The sequence below is a fragment of the Furipterus horrens genome, unplaced genomic scaffold, assembly GCF_987537825.1.
Source record: "Furipterus horrens unplaced genomic scaffold, mFurHor1.1.pri manual_scaffold_5, whole genome shotgun sequence".
NCBI lineage: Eukaryota > Metazoa > Chordata > Mammalia > Chiroptera > Furipteridae > Furipterus > Furipterus horrens.
In genome coordinates this window covers 110,323,934-110,343,386 of record NW_028327175.1, presented here as the reverse complement: position 1 = coordinate 110,343,386, position 19,453 = coordinate 110,323,934, and the positions used below count along the sequence as shown (strand labels likewise).

At 39.6% G+C, this 19,453-nt stretch overlaps 1 protein-coding gene across 1 annotated transcript in view; it reads right to left on the bottom strand.

Moving 5' to 3' along the window:
• Positions 1–19,453, bottom strand: part of GRIN2A (glutamate ionotropic receptor NMDA type subunit 2A) — a 406,311-nt gene that overhangs the window by 67,680 nt on the left and 319,178 nt on the right. The window contains 3 exon segments of the mRNA XM_090277023.1: positions 2,347–2,500; positions 2,610–2,778; positions 8,795–9,000. Coding sequence (XP_090133149.1) covers positions 2,347–2,500; positions 2,610–2,778; positions 8,795–9,000 — 529 coding nt within the window.

Here is a 19,453-nt window from a genome sequence, read left to right as displayed (position 1 = left end):
ACATCTTCTACTGGCTTAAAACAGATCCAACATTTGTCCATGAGAGAACATCAATCTATGAGACTCCAGGTGAGCATTTCTTTCAATCAAAGAATCCAACCTGCTTAGAAAGTCTTTAGAATTAACTGAATGGGAATATTGCAAAGTTGTCATCTCTGTCCTTGAAGAGTCACTGGTAACATTTTTACACAAAAGCTCAGAGACATTACCTACAAGGGTTCTGATATGAGTTAATGGGGTTTGCGGAGAAGAGAGAATAGGAAATAATGAAAAGCCATGCAATCAGATTTTGAATGTTTTAGCTCTTCCAGACGACTGAGCCAGTGAATGGAAAAAATGTACCTTAACACGGTTTATTATGACTTTGAAAACCTGCAGATAATGACCATAAATAAAGAAATGCATAGTCCATCACATAGGGATGCAATTTAGTGACTAGGAAAAATATTAAGCCTACAGTGTAGAAACAGCTTCCAAGATAGTTACCTCTACCTACAATTTATTTTATTTTATTTTAAAAATATAGTAGGAAGAGTAGGGGAAGAAGAAAGCTTAGCTAAATTTAGCAAAAATGCTTGACTTTTTATGAAAATGTTCTACTGATGCAGGTAAGAGAAAAATCTAGGAAAACTGGGTTGAGGCCAGATTCAATATCAGCAGCCCATTTTTATGAAACAAGCCAATCGATATTTTTTTCTCTCTGATTGAACTGGGAAAAAAGTTCTCTCTAGCTCACTGAGGAGATACGTGGACAATGTGTGAAAAGAAACAGATCTCTTGCCATAAATTCACTTCCTCCAACCCCGTCTGAACCTCCCAGGCAAAAGATCCCTATTAAAGGGTCTGATAGAAAATTGGGGGTGGGAGAGTGAGGAATGACTAGGAGTGACTAATAATTATTAAGATTCTGTCCGTGTTGCATATATGGATCAGTAGGTTGTGCATTTCATGGTATAATGAGGCTCCCTTCTTAAGACATGGGCATTGCTATCCATATCAGACGAAGGCACAAAAGGAACATAATGAGGTGTGAATTTGGTAAGATCTATATTATACTAACAAAGGTTACAATATTTGAAGCAATGAGTGCAAAATCATAATACAGTGGGTGGGAAGGATTTCAACAGCTTAAATAAATGATCAAAAATAAAAATAGTAAATATGTCTCTGTGAGTAAGGCAGATCCAAAATCCTGTTAGTCAACATTTTACTCAAAAAATGAAGCATAAAAAGTTTCACTGCATGCTGACTTTACAAGTAAATGAAGACAGTGGAGGGACAAGACAATGGGCTTGAAGTTGGTGTCCACAAATTGGCTCTAGTTGCAGTTTGAATTCTCTAATAGACAAAAGGTTTGTTTGTTTGTTTTTATCTTTAAAAAAATGCCACACATTTAATTGAGTTTAATCTATTTTTCCCTCTCATACAGTTTTCTTCTAGTTGTCAATGTTCATCTTAACCTTTCCAAATTTGGGAGAAACACTAATAAGGAAATGTCAAGGGAAAGTTAGTCTAAATCCCATGGTCTTCAAGATAGCAAGTATCAAAAAATATTTATGCTAATCAAACACTCAACACAAAATATTCCTTTAAAAACAAAAACAAAAACACTTGGCTATGTTCCATGCAGTTTCACTACTCCAGTCAGACGACCTAATCCATATATACTGATAGTGCTAAAGCAAACTAGATGATAGAAAATACAAATCTACTTTGCTTTAAAACAATTCTATTTAAAAACATAAATTTATAAAATAGATAAAAGGAGTGTAAAAGAAAATTTCTGCTTCATAAGCCATTCAGCTTAAAGGATAGTCACATTAAAATATGACTTTATTAATCTTAAATCAGCATATATTCTTCACACTACTTCTATTTTGTTTATTAGAGTACTGGTATAAATCACTGCGTAGTCACCACTATTTTCACTCCTATACTCAGTAAATAAGTGACTGTCATTCTAGTGAGGGATAGAGGATGGGAATGAGGATGCTCAATAACAGACTATGGGCTGATTTAAATTAACTCTGGACTGGCAGGTTTATTTCTTAAATGTCTAAAGGGTCTAAGAAATATGTCTACTTACCTACATTCTACACAATCAAGACCAGTATCTGAATATGTAATTGTGTTTTCAGTAGATTTTTCCCAGTTAAAGATAAACAAAAGATGTTAACTGAGGGAAAAAAGTGAATTGGGATAATTTAAATGTGACAGCTTGGAATGTGTTGACGTGGTTAACTGGAACTCAACCAGCTCCTATCTAAGTTCCGTCCTTTGAGCAAGCAAGATAAAATACCTATAATTCATTGTAGGAAAGTAGTAGAGACTATGAAGTTCAGATACCTAGAAAGGCAGACGGTGACACGGTGCCATTGCTTCTTGAAACCATGACACTGATTCCCGTCTCCACAAAGGGCACAGAGAAGTCAACCACTTCAGAACGTTCCTCATTGATGGTGAGTGAGCCAACCGCCATGACTGCCCGCTTATAGACCACCTGGATGCAGGGCGAGAAAGCACAGTACCTTGATTTATCCTCCCCACATCTCTGAGGACATCAGGCTCCAAGTCTGAATGAGAGCCTGTGGGATGAAAAGATAACTTACTTCACCGATCATTCCATTCCATACGTTGTTAACCTTTTTGCCATGCTTCCCATTTGTCACCAGGTAAAGGTCGTATGTAAACTTCACAGTTCTGGAAAGCTTCTTTAGGATATCGATGCAGAACCCCTTGCAGCACTTTTTAACATTCATCCCCTCATTGGTTGAATTACTGTAGAGAAAAATCCCAAGACCATAGACTATTAGTACCAGAAAATTTGTTCACAATCATTAGCTATGCTCTTCCGTTATTTTTCACATGAGAAATCGTGGCTCAAAATGAGGAAGTAGCGTTTCCAAGGGCATGCAGTGAATTTATGACAGCAGAAGTGGAAAGTGTTCTTAATTATGAGAGTAATCATGACAATGGCTAACATTTATTGAGTAATTACTATTGGCTATGCACTGTGCTAATTGCTTTGTACTAATTATTAGCTTTATCTCCATGACATTTCTCTTAATTGGGTAGTATTTGTATCCCCATTATACATTAGAGTTGCTGCCTCTTTATTTTTTAAATTTATAACACATATAACATCTTTAGACCAGAGTTTAGTTATTTGATCTAAACTGAACTATAAAAAGTTACTAGAAAATGGAAGAATATGTGCAATTCATAGGTGGAGCATTGTGCTGCATCCTATCATTGCAGATAGAGGTTTGCAACCAGAGGGACAAAAGATGACTGGCTTAGGAAAGGCACTTTTCTTACTGAGAAGAAACACCTCAGCTAAGAATCAGGAGATGTGAGGTTTACTCCCAGTCTGAGGCCATAGATTTAATGTCTCATGATTGAGTCATCTGTCAAATGAGGGCTCACACATTCATAACATGTTTCCTCCCTACTTACATGGCAGGAAGTATAAAAGGTGACACTATCAAACAGCAATGTCCTTTATCAGAGGAAAAAAAAGCCCTATTAAGATACAGTGTTTTAAAAGCTGTCTTAAAAGCTTTCATAATCTACCACGATTACATTCATTGCTTTGTGCCAGCCACCTTGCATTATTTACCTGACCAAGTCCTACTCAAAGGACACCCACGATACATGGATGGAACTAGAGAGAATTATGCTTAGTGAAATAAGCCAGGCAAAGAAAGAAAAATACCATATGATATCACCCAATACAGGAAACTAAAGAACAACATAAACAAATGAATAAATAGGACAAGAAGCAGAATAACAGTCAATAGGGGGGAGGGGGGAGGGAGAGTAGGGGGATAAGTGAGGGAAGGGTATAGTCAAGGAACATGTATAAATAACTCATGGACATGGACAATGGAGAGGGATATAATTGTGGGAGAAGCGGTGGGCTGGGTGGGAGGAATCAGTGGGGTAAAAATGGGACAACTGTAATTGAAAAACCAAAAAATAAATTTTTTTTTTAAAAAAGGAAGGAATCATGTAGAAAAATTGAGACCTCTCTGGGCACTACACTTGATTCCACATTGCACTTGGGTATTCCATTAGCTCAACTCTCTGCCTTTGAGTCACGTATATCATGAAGTACATGCCCTGTTTGAATATTTCATTGTTGGCACATCTACACATTGAACTATTATTTGAGCACTAAAATGATGTTTAGAGAAATCCAACATCATAATAAGAAAATACCTATGTTTCCACATCATATGAAAAATGATACATACAGAATGATCATAGCTATATAAAAACAGATAAGTTTAGGAAATATCTGAATGGAAAAGCAATAAAATATGAAGAATAACTATTTTGAATGGTAAGACATGGGGTTTTTTTTCATATTTTTAGTCTCCACCACCACCAAATTATCTGTAGCAAGTATATACTACAGATATATTGGATACACACACATCAAGCATCATTGGTGTATAGCTACAACTATACCCATGAATATAAATAGATTTGATAATATAAATGTGAGTAATAAAAGTGGGTTACAAAATGAAATCTTTATTTTAATGTTTACCTTACCTCAGGATCACAGATCACCTATTCTGAATTGCTGTCTTCACCATTGTCTCTTTTCTAACCTGTCCCCAATCTCTGCTCAACCAACTTGCTTCTGCCAGCCAGACCACTGTGGAGATTTTATTTCTAGCCTAGAGGCAGGATACCTCCACTGACCCTGCTACTCTCAGCTTAGGGGGCATGGGAGGCCACATCTCTATACATTTTCATATGATGGTTGCTGGACTCAACTTCATAGCGTAACAGGAAGTAGGTATGTTTTCTATCCCCACCACCAATTTCCCAGAACAGGAGGGGTCAGGCTGGAATTACAACTGCTATAAGCACATTAAATTAATGACATGTCCAAATATAACTTCCTCTTTGGTATCTGTGACTCTGAACAAATGTGTTAAAATCAAATTCTCTTTCTTCCTGGCCACTATCAACCATGAATTGATGTCTCCTCTCCACCTCTTCCCATTTGTGTCTCCCTCCCTCTCTGCTCCTTTGCTTCTTTTATCACAGCCTCTTCCTTCTCCTGGTCAAGATTCCTGGAATAATTTGGACAAGAGTTACAAATGCCCCAAGTTTAAGGTTCAGGGTCGCAGGCATGTAGTGACCTATATGATTCTTTGGCCTCACTGGGCTCCTCAACCAGTTTATGGGTTAATTATCCCCTCATGTCCCCTATCACTAAGTTATTTCTAGATACTAAGTTACTAATGCATTTTCAGCCAACAAGCACCCACTGAGTACTTACTCTGTGCAAGACTAGAACTAAGCCCTGGGGTCACAAGACAAAGAAGACATGCAGCAAATGCAACAGTTGAATTTATCACAGAGGTTACAGAAACACAATCAGTTTGTAATGGGAAATTAGTATTCGGTTCCTATCACAGCCCTTGTGTGTGTGGGGTGTGTGTGGAGGGTGTGTGACTTAACTACATAGACATCTGAGCAATGGTGCAAATGTGCTCTCTCTCAGCTCTGTCCCATCTCCTGAAATAAAGAGTGACTCATAAAAATATATATATAGGGAGGAGGATCCAAGAAATCCACTGTTTCCTAGTGTTGCCAGGGGATATGAGCATGACCATGCCAGTCAGACAGAGCTGCTTTCAGATCCTGGGTCTGCTGCTAACAACCTTGAAAACTCAGATGAGTGTCTTTACAGCCTCAGTTTGCTTGTTTGTAGGTGGAGAAGGCTGACACTTACTTTGCAGAATAGTTGAGAAGATAAAATAAAGTATCTAAAGCACCTCTCACATAAGGACTAAAAAATATATCTCCTTTCTTCTCACCAACAATTTGACAGTTTGGGGGATTAATTGATAGTACAGCCATTTCTCTCTACATAGCAAGGCCAGGCAATTTATCCTTAACAATTTTCTCTTCATGCCTTAACATTCAACTAGCAGACTAGAAGAAAAGTCTGGTTTTCAGCTTATTTTCTATCACCTATGTTTTTAGAAGACATTTGTGTGCCCTCAAGACTCCATCATTTACCAGAAGTAAGAAGCAAAGGGTTTTCTCTGGGAGAATATCACCAAGACAACAAATATAATCGTGTCACCTGATGGGAATCTTTTTTGGAACCAATCAGCCTGCCTCAAGGATATTACCTTTAAGAAATTCAATTGATCCCAACTGTGTTAATGTTGGGATTAGTGGATCCTAGTAATTTTCTTTGCTCTCAGGTAAAACAAAGACTAATACCACCTAGATGCACAGTAAACTTCTTTATGTCCCCAAGTGGCAAAAGGAAAGCTGCAAGTCACCACCTTTCACAGGAACCAAAAATGTGAATTTGAACCTGTCCATCTGTTTATATTCTTCAGTGGAAGAGTCAATTCTTTCAAAGAGAGTGATTTATTTGGGGGTTCATTTTCTCCATACAAATGTGACTCAGGACTTGGTGACCTACTGTTTATAGCTCTAAGGCTTCTGGTTTTAAAGACTTTAAATCCTATTATTGATTTGGAAGCACAAGAGGCCCCACTTACTGGCCATATTGAAACAGAAAAGGCGCTGTTATCATAAGGGAGGTGCCCTGTTAAGGTTATACTCTTGGTTTTGTGCCAGTCACTCCACTTCATCTGACCAAGTTCTGCTCAAAGAACATCCACTTAAGTCAAAATATCCTTTGACAGCTTTCCCATTGTTTCCCCAGCTCATCACCCTATAGTGCTGCTCTAGGCCTTCATCTGTTTCCAAAACTCACCATCTCTTTCTTGCCTTAGGGCCTATACATCTGCTGTTCCCTCTTCCTGGGGGGCACTCTTCCCCACCCCAGTTCTTCCCATGTTTGGCTCCTTCTCATCCTTTACATGTCACCTTAGTTCTTACTTGTGTGAGCTAAAGGAGCCCCAAAAGCCTTAAGCTGCCACCTTTACATCCTGCATGTGGTTTCTCATACTGTGGCGCTGCCCTGGCCCTTTATTGGTTGAGTTGTTTCCACTTGTGTATGTCCCACAACTGCAAGATCTTTGTCTTTTTTCTTCCCTGTTCATTGATGTATCCCCTGTGCCAAGTACTTTGCCAAACTCATAAACTGTGCTTAACATATACTTATTTATTGACTGATCTATTCAAAATTTCAACTCCAAAGAGGCTGACAACTCTAAAAAGGCTGATCATTATTTGCTGAATAATCTACTCAGAATTTCAACTCTAAAGTGGCTGCTTATTAATAACAAAATTTTCTCCAAATCAACATGTGCCTTCAAAATATATTTAGCAATCATATTTTTAAAAAATTATCTTTATCACAAGAGCTGAGCTCTGGGTATTTGCATCTTGTATAACTGAGGATGGAATTTGTAATGTGAGAGGAAAAGTATCCTTTTGCTCAGCTGTTCAACATCTTCAATATCAGTATATCATGTTCTGTGCTTGTCACCGGGACACCAAAATTAGTAAGTCACACTCCCTATATTTAGGCAGCTAATAATTCAGGGGTAAACACAGACAATCTATAAGGCACAAAAATGGTGACAGAGACAGAGATAGAGTGGTATGGACTGGATGTTTGTGTCCCCTCAAACTCATATGTTGAAACCTAATCCCCAATGTGACGCTATTTGGAGGGGGAACCTTGGGAGGTAATTTGGTCATGAGGGTGAAGCCCTCATGAATGGAACTAGTGTCCTTATAAAAACAGACAGGAGAGCTTGCTCCTTCTCTTTCTGCCATGCAAGGAAAAGACTATTTTGAAAAGTTTGGATATAGGAAATATAAAAGAGATGAAAGGAAGTAGAAGGTGCAGGGTTGGGGGAGAGGGGACAGCCAGAAAAATACAAAGAAAATCATTGTTTAAAGAAAGATTGAGAGAGAAGATTAATTCAGCATAATGGCTAAGAATCTGGACCAGTGTTTGAGTCCAGCCTTTTCCACTTACAAGCTAAACGGCTTTAAACATGTCTTTTAATCTTTCCATAACTCAGTTTTTATCATGTTTAAAATATAAAAATCACCTACCTGTATTGCTGTTATTGAAATCAAATAATGCAAACCATTTGGAGTAGTTCCAGTTTAAGTCTTTTAAAAAAATCTATTATTATATTATACCTATTATAATAGAGTATATTTTCTATTGCATTTTATTATTTTATAGATTTTTTTATTATCAATGCTACATGCTATTTTAAAGGACTGGGCATATACCCTAAGAATTCTGAATCACCAATTCAAAAGAACTTATGCACCCCTATGTTCATAGCAGCACTATTTACAATAGCCAAGTGGTGGAAACAAGTAAATGAGTGGATCAAAACACTCAGGTACATTTACACAGTGAAATACTACACAGCAAAAAGAAAGAAGGAACTACTACCTTTTGTGACAGCATGGATAGAACTGGAGAATATTATGCTAAGTGAAATAAGCCAGTCGGTGAAAGACAAACACCTTATGCTCTCACCTATAAGAGGAATCTAATGAATAAAATAAACTAAGGAACAAAATAGAACCACAGGAATGGAAACATGTAACAGACTAACAGGACCAGAAGGGGAGCAGGGGGAGAAAACAGTGAAAAAACAGGAAAGGGTCTAGTCAAAGAATATGTATGAATGACCCACGGTCATGGACAACAGTGTAGGAATTGACTGTGGGGAGAGGGGTGGAGTAGACAGAAGAGAGCAAAGGGGGGGAAATTGGGACAGCTGTAGTAGAATAGCAATAAAAATGGTAAAATGAAAAACATTAAAAAAAATAAGGACTGGACACATTCAACTAACAGCATCCCCCAACTCACTTGATTTTGATGAACTTCCGACATGGTACAGTGTTCCTCACACATGTCTCGGTCAGCGGGTCTATGTCTTCCACGATGACAAAGGGGGCCTCCTCTAGGGTGACGATGCTTAGGTGATTGTCGTCCGGCTCACAGTCTGAAAAGGACTTGTACCTTGGCCACACGGCGTGCCTCAGGCTCAGGGTCTGGTTCTCCCACTTGCCCACCTGCATCATAAAGACAAAGACAGGCCTGTGCTTTCTTGCACCACTGACTTCTAGAAAGGCAAGTCTTTCCCCATAAGAGGAATGGAAGAAGAATTCATCTTAAGGATTTTTCCGCTATCTACATCCACATACATATCTGCTTATATATTAAGAAAAATGGGGGCAAAGAAAGAGCATAGTGCATGGACTTTCTCCAGATTGATTAAATGACAGGGGTTTTGGCTAAACACTGATACTTTCAGAGCTCCCCAGGTGACTCCAAAGTCCTGTCAGAGTCCAGGATCACCAATGTCATGAAAACAGCATGGACTTGTAGATTCAGAGGAATCTGGGCTTGAATCCCCAATTCTGCCGCTTATTGGCTATACAACCCCGGCAAGTTCTGAACCACTATGAGCATGCATCTCTCATCTGTAAATAGGCACAATTCCACCTACTTGATAAGGATGTTGTGGGAATTAAATGAGGCAATTTGTGAAAAGCATGTAGCACAGTCCCTGGTCCAGAATAAGGACCACATACTTTTCCTTTTAGGTATAGAAGAGAGACAATGAAAAGGAGGAAGATTAAAAAACAGGTGCTATAAAAAGGAAGAGGAAAGAGGAAGGAAGATGGCGTGGAGTAAAGAGTAGGAGATAATACAAAGGGACAGAGCAGGAGAGGAATTTAGAAGCATCACTGCAAGCTCAGATATGGTTCTATTTCAGTTGTGAATGAAGGTGAAGCTTTATTATTTCAGCACAGAGTGGAGACCTCTGCTTAGTATACATCAACTCCTGTCAAAATGGAATTGATATGTTCTCTCTGAGCAGCAGTCGGCATCTTAGTGAAATCAAATTGAAGGCTGCATGTTTTGAACCTTAATTTTAGTTGACAGTTTGTTGGCACTGTTCACATGCACATGGGAGAAAGCTGCCCCCAGCGTTGCACTTGCCCCTTCCTCCTCCTGCTCCCACATTCAATTGCTTGACACCACAGGTCAGCTCTTTATTTGTAATGCCAGCCTCAAAGAAAACACCTCATCTGAAATATTAAGTGCCAAGTTGAGGCTCGTCTGTGTTACATGGCCCACTCACCTCTCCTCCTGGAACACATCACCAGAAATGAATCTCAGGCCCTTAAAGAGAATTTAGACTTTCTGGACATTAGGAGAGGTGAAGACGTGGGGGAGAGAAGGCAGTCAGTGCTGTCTATGACCTCATAATTTGGACTGGAAAATTTTTGCTGCTTATACAGGAATATTCCATGTGGCCAATTACAAAATTGTCCAGCTTCACTGGTACTTCCCTTTTTAAGACAGGAAGGGGAGTAGAGTAATCTGGTCAAACAAAAATGTTAATCTACCCATGCTGTGATATGTAACACAAGCTGGGGAGAATACTGAGTCCATCCCATTCTTCATCCTTTCAATACAGACTTATTAAAAACCAACTATGAGCTGGCACCAGCTTGGGAACAGTGACGGATAAGAGCAGAATGATTCCTTCCTTCTTGGACCTCTCAGTTGGCTGCAGGTCAAAGATCAAACAAATAATAATAAATATGCATAGACAAAGAGATATCCAAGTTTTTTCTTTTGGTATATGTTATACCAACCCCCCCCGCTTTCCCCCCCACAGACTGGGCAGTTCAGTGGGTAAGAGAATGGCTTTTGAAGTCAAACAGAACTAGGTGTTAATCCTGGCTTCACTCACTAGCTGAGTAGCCTTAGGAAAGTCATTTAACCCCTCTGGGATTCATTTTGTCTATCTGTAAAATGTGGGTAACAACAGGATATGCCTTCCAGGAGGACTCTAGTGAGATTTGAATGAGCAAAATACACAAGAAGCATTAAGCATAGAACTTAGCACATAACATACGTGGTAGCTGCTATTATTGTTGTAGTAGGCATTTAAGATAAGTTAAGATAAGCTCAAATATCACATAATCTTTAAAGGCCTTCCTATCTTCCATAGTAATATAGAACTTTGCACCTATCTTCACCATAGCATTTGATGCTATAATTGTAACAATGTCACTTTTGAGCACTTCCAGGTCAGGAAATGTGCCAATATCACCACTTAGTTTAAGCCCCCCAAATCCTAGATAGTTAGGATTATTATTTCAACCTCACAATTCAGAAAACTGAAGCACAGAGAGGTTATATGACCTGCCCAAACACATACAGCTAGGAAGTGGTGGAACCAGAGCTACAGCATTGGGCTGCCCGAATCCAAAGGTGTTTTTCTACTTGTGCTTCTATTATCGATCTGCACTAATCATATTATAGCTCTAAGACCCCTCCTTCTTTCAGAGACAACCCCTAGAGCCTTAAGACTATATAAATACAGGGGAAAAATGGTTAGCTAGCAGATCTTTGGTGATGTCATTAACCACATCACACACCCTACACTGTAGGATGCAGGCGAAAGTTCCAGCCCAAGGCTGACTCATGAAGAGAGGTTGCAAAGGTTTAAAAGTTCCCAGAGTGTAATAACTTCCTAAGTCTTCTCTCTCTCTCTCTTCCCAATATGTCTAAGTAAGCACCCATGAGTCAGCCAAAGAGGATGGAAAAACTTGATCAGGGGCTGAAGCTGCTGTGTAAACAATGCCCTAGATCCTGAGGACTCTTACCTACTTCTCTGAGTCTGACAGGCTCCTCTGATAGGCTCCCACTCCAAACACAAAATATCTCACTCCAGACAAGGGGAGAACAGATATCCTTCACTTTTCCCTCTTATATCCCTATTTCAAGGGACTATACATGAGTTTAGTGTTTGTAGACAGGTTTAACAGAGATTCATTCATTTCATAGGTACCAAGAACTGTGCTAGTAGACACTAGGGATACTGTAGAGAAAACAACATACTACTTGCATGGAATTTTTATGCTAATTGGGAAGACACACATGGGTCAAATAATCACATGAGAGTATACAGCAGGCAAACTGGAAGGAAGAAAAACTGGGTCTACAAGAGGAAAGAGGGGTAAAGAAATTACAGAAGACTTCCCAGAGAAGGAGACACTGAGAGTGCAAATATAACATGAGTGGGTGGGGAGTGGAGGACAGGAGAGTATTCTAAGAAGGCAAGGGCCAGAAGATGCAAAGCTTTGTTGGTCCTGCAAGGAGCTGAGATTTACCCTCAGAGTTAATATAGTCTGTTAGCCAAAATGGAAAAAGATATATGAAAGTCATCATAAACATATTTCTGTATATTACCTGCCCACAAGTAAGGGTTCTTTGCTTCCTCAATTTACCTTTTATCTTTTTTATTATGAAAAAAAATTAACTTATACAGAAATAGAGTAGTAGAATGATCCTCTGTATTCCCATTATCCAGCTCCATTACTTACTAACTCAAGGCCAGTCTTGTTTCATTTATACACCACTCACTTCTCCCATACTAAATTGAAGAAAATCCCAGCCATCATGTCATTTCATTCAAAAATCCTTAATTTGATTTAAATATCTAATCTCCATTTGCTTAATAATATTATACCTTGACAATCTATGTTTATGTATTTGTTTCACTCAGTAGGTTACAATTTCCAGTCTAGCAGAATTTTTATATATACAGTGATTGATTTCTATGTCCTCAGCTTTTAACTCAGGGCCTGGCACAAGGAGGAACTTAATGGATAGTTGTTGATGGAATGAATGAACATACAATTAGAAAGTGCTAGTAGATTGATCAATGTGTACTTATGTGCCTCAGCTATGGAATCTTGTACCCTAAGGAATGACCTGAGCTGAGCCAATGGGAATTTTCCTGGGAACTTTTGCTAGGACTATTAAGACAGGGTGGTCATGACAGAAGAACCAGTCAGCGATTAAATGTGGAGTTAAGAAATAGAGAAAAAAGAGCAATAAAGTCATGATGGCATTGCTTGAGCTCTTATAATAATAAAAGTTGACTTTCACTGGGCATTTATGTATTAGGCACCATTTTTAGTACTATTTTAATTCTTATAAACACTTTACACACAAGAAAAAGGTGAGGGCAGACAATTTTTATCTCTATCATAAATTTTTTTGTACTTAAAGAGTCCCAAACAGACTGTGTGGGAGAAGAAAAAAATATTTATCTTTAAAATAAACTGCATTTTGGTAATAAACCTTTGAGGGTTTTCAGTAAGTATACTGAAATCTTGAGGACAAAGAAAAGTTATTTTGTTAAAAGAAATAGAAAAGGGGGAAATTAAGTTGGTAATGATTTGTATCCATTCTTATTAATAAAATTTAAATACAGTGCTTTTAAGAAAGCAAATTGCTCTTTAGATCCTAGAAAGTGTTTTGTGAAAGGGCAGTGATTACTTCTTGTAATGTTCAGCCATTTGCTCTTTCTCAGAGTAAAGATAATTTCATCTCCAGAAACTGTCTCTTAAGTTAATATTTACCCCTTCCTGTCTGGATAAGTTCAGAGATATGTCACAGAGGCTGCAAGAGGCTGCAAGAAACTGGGTTAATACATGTGTGTGGCTCTCCTTTCAAAGAGATATGAGTGTTTGATCTTATTTGATCTATTCCTAGAATGTTTACAAGAAACAATTAAAATTACTTCATTACTGGTCTCCTGGTCTCCCAAACTACCCCCTAAAAACAAATATCTAAACACCCAAATCACAGATTTACCCCAACTCAAATCATTCCATGATGCATTCTGCTTACTGAATCAAATCCAGACTCCCATTTACATTAAAGAAACCTATGCCCTGGCCGGGTGGCTCAGCTGGTTGGAGCATCACCCCATACATCAAAATGTTGCAGGTTCAATCCCTGATTGGGGCACATACGGGAGACAACAGACTGATGTTTCTCTTTCAAATCGATTTCTCTATCTCTCTCCTGTGCACACTCTCCTCCTCTCTCTCTCAAATCAACAAACATACAGCTGAGGACTGTTTTAAAAAAGGACGCTATTAAAAAAATAAAAATAAAAATAAAAAAATAAAAAAGGATGCTATTATATAGGTTCAACTAACCTCACTATACTCCATTTATCTCTCTATTACTTTCTTGAGCTCTTTCTCTCTCGTGTACACCCTATACATATTCTCACACTAAAACATGTGTACCTTCAAAACACATACACCAACACCTACCTACACATATGTATGTATACACACATATGTACATGTGTACATATATCACACACCTATGCATCATGCATGAACACACCCACGTGCATGTATTCATACCTATTCAATACACTCATGCCCACACACACATGCACAACTAAACATACACACATACCCAGTGCACACATAAACTCACACCTATACTGATTCACATACACACACACACTGCTAAGCCACAATGATGCATCTAGTTTTCACTTCTCATTACACACCCCCTGAACAGTACCCCCTTCCCTGCTTTGCCTGCATTGTTTCTTTTACCAGAAATTCTTCACCTTACCATCCTCCACAGATTGAAATCATATCCATTGTTTCCAGGTCCAGCTCAAATATCATTTCTCCCAAGGAACCTAATTCTCCAGCTAGATTTCATTTTGTGCTTTCTGTGCCTCCAGAACATTTTCTTTTTCCCTTGAATTCTCTCGCTTGTTCACTCATGCCCTAAACACACGTGTGCCCGGGCTTTACACTGTGCCAAGCACTGCAGGAGGCTCTGGGGCTACAACTGTGATCAAATCAAGCCTGGTCCCTATCCTCAGTTTCCAGTCTGGTTGGAGAGACATCAAAGCTCAATGGCAGTCAAGTGAGATGACTGCCTTGCTGGGGTAAGCACAGGGTGCTGCTGAAGCAGACAGCTTCTTGCTCTAAAAGGAACCAAAATATGCTTCCTGCAGGAACTGGCTTCCAACTACGAGCCAGACCAGCAGAGTTGATGTGTGGCTTGTTAAAGGTTGTATCTTTATCCTCAGGGCAACTCAAGGGTGTAGAGGAGTGAGGGTGGGGATGACTGAAGACTTTTAATCAGGGGAGGGATAAATCAATCTGATGTATTAGAATAGTTCTTCCCAGTACAGTGCAGAGGCAGGGCTTGTGACTAAAAAAATTGTGAATGCAGAGAGATGGGCTAAGAGGCAGTTGCATTGATCTTGATGAGCCTGATGACATAGGGCCACATTGGTGAAGCCAGTATAACTCATGAGATCCCAAAGTAGTCAAATCAATAGAATGTGGAGACTAATGTTATAATGATATGGAAGTGGGGAGTGATGGCCTAGGCAGCACTGAATTACAGTGCTGTTGAGTATCCAGACTGTCCAGGCTTCCGCAACACCATGACCCACATCAGATAGACTATAGCGTTCGCCCCCAAGCCAGTTCAATAAATATTTGCTAAATTGAACTAGATTCAGACTGCAGCATGCCATCAATTTTTACTTGGAATTTAAAATTAAAAGCAGAAAATGGCCTGTTTACTCAACTCCTCTCCTTGGAGACAAGACAATAGGGATTACAAAATTAAAAATCAGAAAGGAAATTTATTAAAACTGATGGTGGAAGCAGAGTTCATGCTGCCTGTGTTCTAGTTCAACTGGCCTCAGGTAGCTTATTGGGTGATTTTATAGCTAAGATGGAAATAGGCCTTAAAACAAGCACTTCACATGTGCAGAACATTGGAAAACATTTCACTCCAGATAATAAGCAGTGATTTACTCCCAAGCTGGTTTGGCTCAGTGGATTGAGCGTCGGCCTGCGAGCTAAGTGTCGCTGGTTCGATCTTCCAGTCAGGGCACATCAGAGAAGGAAAACTCTGACTCCAAAAAACCTCCGCTGCCTTGCGGCATACCTCTTCAGGGGAAAGGCTAAGGGAGTAAACCCCGACAGAAAATCCGGAGCCGGAGTCCCTAAGGCGGTTTGACATTGTAGTCAACACCGGCAACTCCTGCGGCGCACCTGAAGCCAAGCTGTATTGACTCCGTCTTTCCCTTGGATCCTTCAGCTGCGAAGAGAGGGGGGGTCTGCTGCATGGGCAACAGCAGACCCTCCATATCACCCTGCCCAGGCTCTGTAGCTTCAGCTTCACTGGAGAGGACACTCCAGCGTCATCGCAAGATGTTGATTCAACACGGGAGGAGACAGATACCGTGTCACTCCCGAGTCGGACTGCACAGCCATTCTCGGCGGTGCAGATAGACTCTTAAGAAGCTACACCATCGTCTCTTGAGACGGACGGCTGCCGACTCCCAAGCTGAAGAAAATGAGTAATTAACTCCCCAGGAAGATGAATTTAAAGAACAAAAAAAAAAAGCAAACAGGAAGCCAAGTTCTCTCCACCTGGAATGTAAAATCTTCCAAAGGACATGAGATAAATGGCCAAGGAGGAAATTTAAAATGATTTAATGTCCATATTCAGCATAACTAGCATCATTGATTAGCATCACTTCCATGCCTCTGCATGCAAATCTAATACAGGAGCAGGCTGATAGCAGGTTTACACACAAGTAATTTTGTGTTTTGGGTTATTGCTCGAAACCAAAAGCAGATTTCAATTTGATTGATCTGGAAACTACAACACAGATGTTTGAGCCACAGCTTGATATTAAGTTGACATGTGCTTTATCTAGAGTACTTTACAGTTGAGTCCAGAGATTTTTTTTTAAAAACCAAGACCCAAGCCAAAGTTCATCCAAAAGATCTAGAGCCTGTTGAAACCAAATGCCTCATTGGAACCCAGCTTTCCTCTGGAAAGAAACTGCTGAAAAGCAGGTGTGGGTCAAATCTACTTTGTCTTCAATGCACTGGGGCCACAGATGGCACTGGCAGAGTGACGCTAAGAATTTCTTTTTAGATACTGAGATAAAATGTCTATTACCTTGGAATACACTGTCTTAAATGCAATTATCTAAGGTGGTGAGACTATGAAACTTTAGCATGAATAAGAACCTCTCCTTGGGAGCTGCTTAAGAAGGCAGACTCCTAGATCTCAGGAGTGTCTGCATCAGTAGGTCTGGGATGAGGCCTGGGAACCTGACTTTTCAACCAGAATCTAGGTCATCCTGTTCTGGGTGGTCTAAGAACCCCATTTTGAGAAGCAGCTGAAGGATTGTACCTATGGGTCCCAACAGGATTAAATACAGCATAAGAAAAGATGGAAATCTTTCTTCTTGGGTTACTTATGTAACCAGCGGCAGTTGCCAGCAGATCTAAATGAGTTTAATCAGCTATTAGAGCCTTAATTAAATTCCTCTCAGTTGAAATTTCAGAATTGCCTAATTGTTACACAGCTCACATTGGAGCAGTTGATTTTTTTTCTCCTATAATAACTGCTCTGAGGATAATCTAATATCTTTACAGATAACAGTGTCAGCTGTCTTAGAACCCAGCACTGGGATGGTGATTCATGGAAACGTGTTTTGATCATTGTTATTTCCACAAACTCACATATTTGCTTCCCTTCTCCTCTTGATGTTCAGCCAACAGCAGAAGAAGTCAATGCTCATTCACCCTCAGATTTAAAAGTGGAAGTTCCTGGAACCATGAGCCACCATTTCCTTCAGAAGTTCATTTATAATCTCCCGTCCTCCACAGTTCCTATTCCCAGGACCCCAGGAATGGAGAGAAGTTCTATATCTTTGATTTTCTTTAAATTCTTGTATGCTCACAAAAGTGATGTGTCCTGGTAATTAGCTAAACAGTAAATAGTGTTTTCTGTCTCTTCTGTGGTTCCACACTGGAATAATATGGGAGACTTGAAAATTCAGCAGACCATAAAAAGGAGCTCTTTCATAATTACTAATTAATTTTCTGAACATGCTCTTGGGAGTCCTTCTTTGTATAACTTCCATATCACTCAATCTTCCATGGGTTGCAATAATGAGTATTAAATAATTAATAAGCATCATAATTGGCATTTCTTGAGGGACTATGATCACCCCAACATGCATTTTCTCATTTCATCCTTACAACCCTGTAAAAAAAAAGGCCATTATAGCCTTTATTTTACTGATTAGGGCACAGGGAGCTAAAGTAACCTGCCCAAGATCAAACAGTGAGTGAGTTTCTGGAATCTGAGCTCGGGCTACCTGACTTCAGAGCCTGGGGCCTTTACCAATCCTCAGAAGCCCTAAGGTTGCCATCAGATTTGCTTGGGCAAACATTAAGGCAAATGGGAGCAGCTGGCTTTGTTGAGGCAGAATTCCATGGATCAGTTGGAACAACTCTGCTGCAGAAAGAGCGATGGCCCTGGGAGCTGGCACACCTCAGTCCAGCCTCTCACTATGCACAGCCTTTCCCCTTGGGAGAGGGGCAATGTCTGCCTTTTCTGTGAAGTACAGCCAGAGATGGTCACCTGGCACTTTTCTTTCATGGATGCTGGTGTTATTTCCTCAGTTTATCTGTGAATTGATTCTCCAAAGGACCTGGAATTTCACCATGAAAATGCCTCTACCAGCAGAGCTGCAGTGAGCCGTTGCTGGCTTGAGGTTGAATTCCATCGTTAGTAACACTGGCATCCAAAAACTGATTAGAATACTAGATCAGGGGGAGAAATCCACTGCTCGGATGTGAACTGAGTGACAATCAGTTAATTTGGTGACTTCAACCAAGAGGAATATAATTAAGTTCCTAACAGCTGATTAGACTGTAGTCATCTGCATTTCTTACATAAGGGGCCTTAGAGGAGAGGATTCCACTTCCCTCTGTATGACGTTGTACTTGAGATGCTGATGGCCAAGACAACGCAAGTCTGTTTACAGTGCTGCATCTGTTATTATCCAAACTCAAACATAAACTCGATTGAACTCTTCAAAGGGCTGCTGCCTTTGAGAAGAAAACCAGAATGCATATAGGTCTGCAAAAACAGTTCAGGAGAAAATCTAGGGGAAAAAATGGAACAATTACAGAAAGTGAGATGGGGTGTAAGGGGGAGGGTAAGTACATAATATCCTATCAGAACTTGACCTAAGTCCTCTTTAACAATAATAGTGATAAGCATTATATTTTTTAACACTTTCACAAAGACAATTTAGAAATACTGTAAAGATTTCTTTTTGGCCTTCTAATGTACTTTTTGGGTAAATTTCAAAGATCAGTGTTGTTTCTACTTGTAAGATAAATGAAATGCCATTTGCAATCTGGCAGAGCAAATAGCTCTTTTTGGGAGTATTTACCTGAGTGATATTTAGCTGCTCTTGTTCCCTCGGTAGGGTTGCTGGTAAGAGTTAGGATGCCATCAAGAGAGGCAAACTCTGATGCTGGCTGATAGCTGAGAGCACCTTGAATTTATTGGGATTACAGTATCAAGTCTTTCTTACCAGCCTGAAAATTATGACAAGGCTGGGTCTGAACATATAAATAGATAGGAATTCTCCTCTTACTGTCAGGCAACTTTTAAAAATAAAAACCTTGAAAAGTAGCAAAACATTGGGCTGAGTGTTTAACAGTTTATGAAAGGAGGTAAGTTCTAGGTAATTAAGTTGCAGACTAAGAAAGCAGAAGATTTCTATGCATCAAACCTGACTTGGGGGATGGAATAGGCCAAAAGCCGGTGGATTTCCTC